The following is an 11,773-nucleotide window of genomic DNA, read 5'->3' as shown; positions in this document are numbered from 1 at the left end:
CTCGCCACAGCAGTTAGCTAGCAAAAACATCTTCTAGAGAAAGAAGAGCAAGAAACATACTAACTGGAGCACGGAGATTGCAATAGGGATGGATGTTAACGAATGTACTAGCATTAAGATTGCAATAGGGGATAGACATCAACGAACGTACTACTAACTGGAGCATCGAGGACAATGAAATACTAGTACACCACATTACGTCCTTCCAATTGCTGATGATATCAAAGCAACGAACCACCACTAGTGCTATTACAGAAATGAATATCACTGAGTACAACTCAAAATTAAAAATCACTAACAGGTCATCACTTGCTGCTTACAACTAGTTTCCTGGTGGGATCCATACATACCAACTCTGACTCTATCTGAACAATTAATCGATGGATTATGCAGCTAACAATGGCAGCACCGAATTGAATGTGAATTGTGATCCTTGAATTCACTTTGCTTGCTTACTCTTGGGTGGAGGCGCTTGTTGAGTTGACAGGGTCAGCGATTGTCCGACACCCGGTAGGACTCCATGTTGATCTGCGATAACCGCGCGCCGGGAAATAGCAGCTGGGGGCAGGAGCGTTTATGGAATTAAAAACGGGTACCTAGGGAGGAGCGGCAGGGGCTGGAATGTAAGGGGGTCGGGGGAGGGAGCAGAGGAGGCACGGGAACTCACATCGATCTGCTTTTGCACTTTGCGGGGCCGACCGCGAGGGCGGCTATGCGGGAGTGTGCCGGTGAGGCCGTAGATGTCTTCCTCAATCTCCTCTGCGGAGAGTGATACGGAGAATCGTGGCCTCTTGAGCGCATCTGCGCGGATCAACCGCCGCTCGCGCTCGAATGCCTGCGGCGACGCACTCGCGACAGTCGTGGCCGCGAGGGATGGCATAGCAAGGCGACGCGGGCGGCCACGGCGTGCCTTCAACGGCTCTGGAGAAATCGCCTCCGTGACCTCAGGGTACTTGTCGATTGCGGGGTTGTCGGCGCCCGGCGCCTCTGCCACCTTGCCGAGGCCAAGCTGTAGCCTCTCGCTGACCTCATATTGCTGATAAGAGGACGATCCCGTGTCCGGGGTGATGGCTGCGCCATGGCGGTTGACATGAACACACCGCAGCAGCCGTTGGCTCCCCCAGGGCTTGAGAATTGATGGTAGCGACATCAACCTCCCGCGGTGGGCGCTCGACGACGTTGTAACTACCTCCGTGGCCCCACCCCCCGCCTCCGTAATGCCGCCTTCCTTGGTGAGATCCGATGGGAAAGCCGCGGGCGGCGACTCCGCCGAGTTCACCATGGCCGAGGGTGATATCGCGCCCACAATCGCCGCTTTTGCAGCCGCTCTAGATCTGGCCACGGCGGCAATGAGAGGGGTATGTTGTGATGCAGTGAGGACGAGATCTGAGATACGACGAGGACGAGGGTGGATTTGCCTGCGGCGTTAAAAGCGTGGGCTAAAGGGGAAATAGATGGATGTGTCGTTGGTGAATAAGTAATTGGGGGAGCGTGTGTACGCGTGAATTCAACGCTACCCGGGGGGGGGGGGGGGTACAATGAGGTTTCCCCCTCTGCTTTATGTCTTTTTTGGGATTATTTATGAAACGGTGTGTTTTTGCCGTTTTATGTGGACTTCCGTGTGTGTACGCTCCATTTCTCTATGAATTTTCCCTCTAGTCCATTGTATGGATCACCGTTTTTAACTAATGTTTCAGTGTACCTTCCTCCTAGGGAAAAAAGTGCATACCATGAAATGCTGATATATATACCTTCATGTTGAATGATCATATAAAAACAGAAAAAATACTTTAAAGCTTCATTCGACAGCGAAACTAAGGATATATTTTTAATGACGTGCAGGACGTGTTTCGGTAGTCGAATTGACAACCTAAAACCGTGCATGCCATACAAAACTGGATATGGTAACCATGCTCATAAGAGCATCTCCAACAATAAGGCAACCCTGCCTTTTTAGGCTTCTGGAGGCCAAAAAACCTCTCCAATAGCTGCCCAAAAACTCCAACATGGTCAAAAACGTTTTTGCGTAGCCCAAAAAACGCTATGCAACAACAGAGCGGAAGGACACACACAAAACGCTATGGAGATGGCCGCTAACACCATATAAAGAATCACGAGGCATATTTCAAACATCTCTCCACAGGAATTCTTTGCACACTCGTCACCTATAAACCAACATGGAAGGTTAGGTGGAGAGGAGCATACCAAAAAAAAACTCGTTCTCGAAGAACTGCGAAGTTACTTATCCTCAATGTATCTGGGCAGAAGTGGAGAGTAGATTATTACTAGCAACAAGGGAGACAATAGATACTAGCAACTAAGTTCTACTTCCTCCATTCCTAAATATAAGTCTTTTTAGAGATTCCAATATGGACTACATTCGAAGCAAAATGAGTGAATCTACACTCTAAAATACGTCTACATAAATCCGTATGTAGTTCATATTGAATCTCTAAAAAGACTTATATTTAGGAACGGAGGGAGTATAACTCAATGCATAGCAGAAAGAAATGTTACTGAATCACATAGTCCATGTTCATGTTCTTTCTTCCAAATATACACCTATGCATTAGTTATGCATGTTTGCTTTCAGTGTGAAACGGGTAAGGATTTTTGTAAATAACCAGGGCAAAGAAAAAAAGTCTTATTCTAACACATCAGAAGTAGTTAAAATGAGGCCAACCTTCTAAAACTCAATAGACTTCATTTGGAATCCTGAAGGTAGTTAAAAGGTCTTAGATAACAGCAGCATCATCAACTGAGGCACTGGAGGTTAGTAGCCTTCTCATATGTTTCAATCTTAACCCCACTCTTTGGCTCAAATTCACGCACTGCAACCTTATTTACTATATCAGCCGGATTATCCATTATTCACCCAGTCCGGTATGGGGATCCCAAAAGACACCGTTCTCAATATGGAAGCAGACAGTATAAATTGAATGTGAGATGAATCGACAGCTGAGAATTGCACCGGGCAAGGGAAACGCTTAAGGGCAGACCAGAAAGGAGCACCAGTGCTAGTGGCAGCATCTTGAGGAAACGTGAATGTTAGCTGCTTCACACGATTAGAGAAGTAATCTTCAAACCTGGCAAAAGAAAACAAATGTTATTACATGGCATCTGGAGCACAAAAGATACTGCCCTATTTGTTGGCAATATAATCAAAGTTTTTAACTTCAAATAGCTAAGATGAAAAGAAGGCGGAAGAAAGCCAATAACAAATTGTTGAATTCAAAGGGGCATGTAGTAGAGATATATATCGTACTTCAGTCTTGCCCAGGCTATGCAGTCTTCTATCGCATCGCTCCTTGTCAAGGCATTCACGTACACGCTCCAACAATGCCCTGGCTTGAGCATCACCTGCCTTTCTCATAGCAGCAGCATATTCAGCAGGATTATACATAAATGAGTTCACTTCATTTGGAGTTTTCTCTAGCAGAGACCCTCAAATTCTGAGCGAGCCCACGTTAGACAATGCTCAATATTGTGCGGAAAATAATGAACTGTGCACATTGGTGCCTGTTTCTCAGGAGGATCTCGTGAAGCTCCATAGTTTTCAGTAAGGTCACGAATCACCATCTGTTTCTGGACCCAGCGTTCAAGATTCCAAGAGTGGTTTCTGGAAGTACAGGCATCCCATGTCCATGTACATCCTGGCATTTACATTATCAAGTGCATTGATGACAGCATCAAGGCCCTCCCAGAATGCATCATTGAAAACAAGTCTCTGGACAGGCACGATTCTGCAAAGCATCAATATGGAAGCTGGAGTTGATAGCACTAGCAGCTGTAGCGGATACTGTAGATTTTGCCTGTCCAGTGCTCCAATCACGAAACAGAATTGCCGGCTCAAGTTGCTTTTCTCAATGACATTATCATCTGTTATAGTTAGCCCATATTTGCCCATATATGTTTTCTATCTTCCATAATGTAAATGCTTTACAGCCACAAGAAAGCCCCATTAAAGCAAAGTTCTTCAAGAATTCACATCCAAGAGCACCAGATCCCACAACAAAAATATTAGAGTCTCGCATCTTCTTCTGAAGCTTAGAACCAAAAACAGAAATCTGAGCATCGCAGCAGCTATTCAATGGCTTCAAGTCTTTAGGGTCCAATGCATACATACTTGAGCTCTAGATTGTTGTTTAACAGAGCTGAAAAAATCCATTTGTAATTAGAATTTTCAATTTTGTGCGCCTTTCTCTGCTAGTTGAGTACCTGAAATGAAATGGAAGGTCGGCTTTGAGGTGGAGCACTTCAGTTTTCTGCCAATAGGAGCGCTCACGGATTACAAGCTAATATCTAATTTTTGCCTTTTGTTTCAGGTGTGTGATCATTGATTCATATGATTAATTAATTGGTACTTGAGATCATTGATCACCGCTTTCCACAATGATCAAGGAAGTTCAGTATAATAGGTATAGATGTTAAACTGTGTGGGGAACCTTATTTGATTGTTCATAGACCATCATCTTTTGTTTCAGGTATGTTATCATTGCTTCATTATGATGATCTGATATTTGAGAACAGGGAGAGCCATGGTGTTCCACATGACTCAAGCAAGTGACTATATATATGATTCTAAACGATCAGGGAGATCTAATTGGCCAATCTTTCTGGAGCATTTGTGCTTTATCATGCAAAAGTTCAAGCCGTTAAGAGCATGCTGTTAGGTTTATACACAGAAGATACTGCTATATTTAGTGAGATTGCCTTTTACAACGATAGTGCAGAACTTCTACCAAGGATAATCACTAACTGTACAAATCATTTTAAGATTTTGTTCTATTTAGTAAACACTGAATCCATACAGATTTTCAAGGTTAATCAATAAAGATAAAAATATCCATGTTTATTTATGTAGCTTATTGCGTTGATGTGATTCCAAATATTAGAAATACGATATTCATGTTTGCTTTGCCCTAAATGTAAAATACTAAAAAGGTCTGGGTGCTACTTCAATTGGAATTTTACTGTGTTTTCCTTATAATATATACATACTATGCCTTGCAGGAGTACTCCCTTCTCCCAAGATAAATTGCTTCATGTGTTCCATGGTGTAATTAAAACAGAGAGAAACATGCTAGACTCAATAATTTAATAAGGTTTTGATGGGACCCTTTCTTCTATTACCCCTGTTCCATTGCATAATGTGTAGAGAAAATGTAATGGTGTCTATTTTTACTCGGATGGTGCATCCAGCGGAGAAAGATGAGTACTATCCCCACTCCCCAGCAGTAACAAGTAATGTTAGTCTCTGTATTGCTTTCACGTCTATTGTGATGGAGTTTCTATGCAATTATATGTAGTGATTAGTTATGCAATTCTAGCCACAAGCTTAGCATATATTATATACTTTGGTTTGTACATACTGCATAAATATATGGCTCAGTAGAAAGCCTTGGAAGCATTGCACTACCAATGCCCATTCCATGCTACCATTGTGTACATAGACAAGAAGTTTGCTTCAGAAAGAGGAGCATGCTTGGTGTCATCTCCTCTGGATTCTACTGTTGTATGTATCCTTTATAAAAAAAAAGCTTTTGACACCATGATGCTGATCTGTGCTGCCATTTTGTTATTTTTCTTTAATGAAAATACCAAGATCTGTATTCTTCCATAATAAGCTATTCAGCAGGATTTTTGAATCATTTTTAAGATTGCAAACCACACCATTCATGGCAAGGAAGAAACTCCATTTACTGCTGAGGACCAAAGCATACAACAGATCGATTTACTTGGTGCGAAGAAATTGGCAAGGACCACAACTTGGACATAATAGGAAGTGGCGGTAATAGTTTTTAGCTGTAATAATTTTAAAAAGCACGCCCTTGTGTTAAAATAAACCTCCTTTACAGTTAATGTATTACTGAAAATTTTAACACATCCACCTGCACGGGTTGATGACTAGTTCAAATAGTAAGAATATTACCGTTGAAAAACAGGTTATTTCCTACATAGCACTGCATAAAAGTTTTGAGCTCTTAATACTAGTGTGTAAACCTTATGTCAGTAGAGTTCTGTTAAATCACATGAAAGTTGTCATTATTATCCTTCACTTTGGTGCCAAACACGGATAGGAAGTTATTGCCATTCACAATGCTGCCAAATGCGAATTAGACTGGTCTTTATATAAACTACGTGGCTCTAACAAGAGATTAATGGAATGGTGTTAACAGAACCCAAAATTGTTATCCACTAATACATAGGAACTAATATATAGAGAAATTGATTTAATTGTGGGGGGAAAACTCAAATTATTAATCTATAATACAACAAAAAAATGACAATAATCAAGCCAAAAATTATGCAGTGACACATAGTGAAAAGTTCATAACTTAATATATAGAGAGAATTGATATAATTGTGGGACAACAACTCAAATTATTAAGCTGTAATACAACAACAAAATTGACAGTAATCAAAGTCAAGAACAAGTGTGCAAGCCTGCAAGGTCTACAATGGCATCACTAATAAAAAGTCACTTACTAGAAAAGGGAGGGTGTTATCCAAACCGGAGAAGGCCAGTTCATCCAGGAATTAGTAAGCAAATCACTATCAAAAGTCTGCAGGCTCTTGTTTTCTATATCCCAAACTCCGCTTTTGTCGCCAGTTATGCTTACACATGTTGACATACTCAAGAGGGTCATCTGTGATATAGACACAGTTCGGCTTCAGTGCTGGGAAATCTTTCGTGGCGAAACACATGGTGCTATTATAACCAAGGAATAGTGCATGATTCGCTAAGCTTGTCAACTTCCCAAGTGCCTGGTTCTCAAGGTCAACCTTATAGACCTTATTTCAGTTGTTCTCAGCTCAATATACCGGTCTATCTCATCTTCGTTGTGACCCAGCAGATCTCTAGGAAGCTCCACAGGTGTTGACGAGTCAGTGTAGCTCCTCCACCTCCATATTTGCAAAATATCACCCCATGGAGCTTGCAGGATGTACATGCTAGAAGGATCATCTCCCTTCCTAACTCTTCGCATGATCTTTTTGACAACAAGGGATGGCCCATTGAAATTCAGGGTGAAGACGGACCTGTGGCTGCGAAGCACATAGAACAAACCATCATCCTCGTTGTAGAAAGAGTCCATGAAGCCCCAGCTGATGCTCATGAGCTGGTGGTCGTCGGGGGAGATCCACGTCCACCGCTTGTCGCCGAGCCGGGCATAAGAGAGCTCGCCGACCGGCATGTGCACCAGCAGCACGATGCAAGCGCTCCCAGCTGACGGGCTGCAGGAGAGCGTGACACGGTGGTACATGCAGTCCCTGGCCTCGCGCGCGTCCAAGGGCGTCGGCTCGGGATCGCCCCTGTCGAAGACGTTGTACATGAGGCGGCCTTCGGCGTCGGCGCAGCTCTCGACGTGGTGGAGAGTGGAGATGGGCGGGAGCGCGGCGTGGGCGCCCGTGATGGGATTGAGAAGGTGGAGGTTCGAGGCCTCGTCGGCGGTGACGAGCCAGCCGTGCGCGGAGCCGACCGTGGAATGGCGGGTGAGCGGGGGCAGCGGAAGGGGGACTCGGACGGAATCACCGGTGAAGGGGCAGCGGACGACGGCGCCGTCTGCGGCGGAATCGCGGCATGCGTAGAGCAGGCAGGGCAGCTGATTCCGGGGGATCGGAAGGGGGAAGCGATGGCGGCGGACGGCTAGGTAAACAGCATGCCACGAGGCGCAGACAGCACCTGAGCGGACGAGGTCGGGGATCTCCAGCTCCCGCATGAACATCAGGAGTATTTCCTCCGGCAGCCCCGCCCAATCGCGATCGTAAGAACCGGCGGCGGCGGCGATTGCGAGAGCGCCCGCCATGGTCGGCGGCGGAGGCGCGCGAGGGTTTCCTCGGCGTCTCGATTTTTTTGAGGGGGTTTCCTTTGTGGATCTACTTGTTGTCCTTGGGCCCTTGACATTTTTTTTTAGAATTTGGGCCGTTGACACATAAACAAGGCCTATAGGCGCATCCGATTAGAAAAGATGCTACAAAAAGGGGCGCGACTATTTTTCGCGTTAGGCAAGAGCCAACCACTCAAAAAAAATGATGCTCAAAAAAAAAGAACCACTCAAAAAAAAAGGCAACATGAGCCACGGGGAGCTCATGTTCCGCGCTTAAGGACCCGCTAGCAATATTAACCAAAATTACTAGTCAAGGAATACTCATTGTAAAGATCACTCCAACCTTTCCCCGTTGCGACAAGTGGCGCGCTGCATGTGCGCCAGTTGTCGCAACCTGGGAGTTTTCCCTTTTCCGTAGATCCGTTTATTCAAAATGTTTTATCTTTTAAACCATGCGTCCAAATTTCGAACCGCTTTCACCGTTGGATTTCTCACGTCGAGATCTTCAAAACTAGATCTCATGTTGATAAGTTTTGACGAACCTTTTTTTCACGAAAAAAACGGACGCAAAAATCGAACCAGAAACACGGGTTTTTTTCCTTTCTGAAAGAAGCACGCCCGTACCTTTCACGAAATCACAACCGTGCCTCTCGCAGAAGCAAAACTGTGACTCTCGTGGAAGGAAAAAAAAGAAAAAACACGTTTTTTTCGTTTCCGAGGAGGCACGGCCATGCTTCTCGCGAAAGCACAACCATGCCTCTCGCGGAAGTAAAACTGTAACTCTCGTGAAAGGAAAAAAATAGCTCACTAGAAGTTCGAAGAGATAGAAGAAAGGTTCCTGCACATTTTCTTGGTGAGTTGAAAGCAGCTCATAGTAAAAGTTGGCGTAGATTGGAGCCCAGACTTGACAAGTACCTCCCTTGCTGTCTTGGAGAGCCCTTGGCCCCTCCATCCTGCCACCTTCCCACGTGCACTCTCACTGACATATTTGAAAGTCCCGTCCTTGGATCTCCCCACCACCGTAGGGAGCCCCAAGTATCTCTCACTTAAGGCCTCAGAAGCTATCCCAATCACCCGTTTGAGGTCCTCTTTACTCTCCTCCGTGCTCCCCTTACCAAAAAAATATTGATGAATTCTGCAAGTTAACTTTCTGACCCGAGGCAACCTCATAGTCCTGGAGAATGGTTCGGAGTGAAGCAAAGTTTTGTTGAATTCCCTCTAGAAACACCACGCTATCATCTGCAAAGAGAAGATGAGTAACAGTGGGGCCGTTGCTCCCAAACAATACTCCCTTTATTTCCCTTTCCCTTTGTGCATTCCTTAGCAGCGCCGAAAACCCTCCACACAAAAAAGAAAAAGATATGGGGATAGGGGGGTCTCCCTGCCGAAGCCCTCTTGAAGGGACAGAACTGTTGGAGAGTCCTCCATTCATCTTTCCAGAGAATTTTGTTGTTTTAACACACCTCATGACCATCTCCGTCCAGTGACTAGAGAAGCCAAACTTCATCAACATTTGCTTAAGGAAATCTTGTTCTACCCTATCATACGCCTTCATCATATCTAGCTTTACCGCACATAATGGTTTCCTCCTCTTGTGTGTCCTAATGGCGTGCACACATTCATATGCCACCAAAATATTGTCCGTTATCAACCTTCCGGGAACGAAGGCACTTTGCTCCTCCGAGATCATAAAAGGCAGCGCCACTTTGAGGCGGTTGGCCAGTGCCTTCGCCACAATTTTATACAATACATTACACAAGCTTATAGGTCGGAATTGTGACAGTAACTCCAGTGAGTTTACATTCGGAATCATCACAATTATGGTGTCATTAAATCTGTTAAATATTAGTAAAATGACATTCAACATTTCTTCAAATATTAGTAAAATGTCATTTCTCTTCTCTCATGGATTCAAACTCACCTTTATCCACCTCCCATGGATTGGCGCAGGCAAGCCACCATTGTACTCTCTCTGTCCGGGGTTTATTAGGCTCCCTTTTATTTTTGGTCAAAGTTTGACCATGAGTTTTAACTAATAAAATTTAACTTATATGTCACACGAAATATATCATGAAAAATCTCTTTCAAATACAAATCTAACAATATGCTTTTTATAAAATATACTTTGTATTTTCTAGTCATAAGAAAGTCAAAGTTGAATCCAAAATACAAGGGGGGCTAATAAATCCGGATAGAGGTACTGGGCCAAAATCAAACCGGGACTAATGTGTCTCACTACTAGGAAAAGGCTAATTAGTGGCGCACCTGTTTTGGCCATTAATGGCGCACTACAGGTGCGTCACTATCATCACGCCACTAGGTGCACCCCTGGTGCGCCACTAGTATACTAGACAATAGCGGCGCACCTGAAAGTGCGCCATTAGTATGTCAAATGGTGCGCCATTACTATGCCTCCCAGGGGGCCATATTTACCTTGTGCTCTGGGTTACTAATGGCGCACTTCTAGTTAATGCGCCACTAGTGTGTTTATTACAGTGCGTCACTAAAGTGCAGTATGATGCGCCACTAGTATGAATATTAGGATTTTTTTCTTTTCTAATATTTGCACATGTTACAAAATATATTACTGCACAGAATATAGACAGCACAACATATAAACAACAGATTTATCGAATACAACAGAAGATTAGTCTCTGAATACAATTCATCATATTAGTCTCCGAATTCAAATACCGAACAAAGTTAGAACATTACAAGTCTCGAGACCGCGAGTAGCGAAATTGTCTTCACATTATAAGTCGATATCGATCATCTAAACTACCATCACATAGAAGAGAGTTGCGATCATCACGATGAGCATCATCACGATAAAACTGGTCTTCATCCGATTCCTCCAACGCTTCCTCCTCTCTCCTGCTAGATAGCGCGCGTATCTAGCTTCCGCCTCCATCCTAGTGGTGTACCCTTTGTAACTGTTACCGCTGAAACGGTGAACCTGTCTCCGACACTCCTCCCAGTCATCGTAGACTCCGGAAATCTTACCCTTGTACACGACATACGACGGCATCTTTATGCACTAGACAAACAAAACGTTAGTAGCAATTCACAGATAATACATAAGCAATATATAAGTATGCAACAAAAGGATCGGAAGAGAAAAGCAACACATTAATAGCATGATTCATGGTCCTACTAATAAATAGCATCAATTACATATAAGTTGAACGACTGTCAAAACTAAAGAGACATACAAGTTCATTAAAGTTTAATTACAACATGAACTAATCAATATTTTAGAACTACATAGCATCACTATTTTCGACTCGACTCAGGGACCGGAGCGTGGATGAAGCCTCCGTCTATCATGATGGTCATGAAATCGCGGTCGTTGTTAGCCTGCATTTGTAGCATTGTTTCTATCTCACTGTTGGACGGTTGATATCTGAGGTAGAACTGCCCCGAGGTACGAAGGACATCTTGATGGATGATTTTCGCAAACTCCGACTGGATGCGAAAGAATTCTTGTCTGATGTCCACGTCCTGGATTGCCGACAAGCATGCGGTCCAATCTTTGAGATTATTTGGTAGCAGAAGGTGATTATGGTCCCGTACGATCGCCCGCATGTGATGGAGGGCGTAGTAGGCATCCTTCTGACCGCCAGGCGGCTGCTTGATGCAGGGGAACGTCGTATTTGTGGGTGAACACGTGCTTGCTGTACCTACGAATTGGCCTGCTGAAGGTGCCTCCAGATCTGGCGTAGCCGGGGAGAGCTTCATCAAGAACTTTCTTGATATTTGTGTAGTCTTTCTTCAACTGACGATCCGAGTCGAAATACGTGGCCATGGAATATTTTAGGCTTAAGAGGATGAGTGTGCAATGTGCGCCTCGGCACAAAACACGGAATGTTAGAAAAAAAGAACGATCGAAATCTAAGAAATCATATGTTATGGGGCGGTGAGGGGATGACTTACTCGGGAAAGTA

At 44.2% G+C, this 11,773-nt stretch overlaps 2 protein-coding genes across 2 annotated transcripts; both read right to left on the bottom strand.

Annotated features, from left to right (window-relative positions):
- Positions 1–315: 315 nt before the first annotated feature.
- Positions 316–1,282, bottom strand: LOC123077123 (uncharacterized). The gene is made up of 2 exons (XM_044499341.1): positions 668–1,282; positions 316–558 (listed from the first exon to the last, which is right to left on the bottom strand). Exons 1-2 carry the CDS (start codon positions 1,280–1,282, stop codon positions 490–492), a joined length of 684 nt encoding a protein of 227 aa, XP_044355276.1. The 3' UTR covers positions 316–489.
- Positions 1,283–2,559: 1,277 nt separating this feature from the next.
- On the bottom strand, positions 2,560–7,851 carry LOC123106838 (uncharacterized). The gene is made up of 3 exons (XM_044528882.1): positions 6,490–7,851; positions 3,266–4,218; positions 2,560–3,086 (listed from the first exon to the last, which is right to left on the bottom strand). The coding sequence occupies exon 1, from the start codon at positions 7,806–7,808 to the stop codon at positions 6,753–6,755; it is 1,056 nt and encodes a 351-aa protein (XP_044384817.1). The 5' UTR covers positions 7,809–7,851; the 3' UTR covers positions 2,560–3,086; positions 3,266–4,218; positions 6,490–6,752.
- Positions 7,852–11,773: the final 3,922 nt, after the last annotated feature.

This window comes from Triticum aestivum, chromosome 1B, assembly GCF_018294505.1.
Source record: "Triticum aestivum cultivar Chinese Spring chromosome 1B, IWGSC CS RefSeq v2.1, whole genome shotgun sequence".
Lineage (NCBI taxonomy): Eukaryota > Viridiplantae > Streptophyta > Magnoliopsida > Poales > Poaceae > Triticum > Triticum aestivum.
The sequence above is the reverse complement of the archived record's forward strand: the minus strand, read 5'-3'. Positions and strand labels throughout refer to the sequence as shown.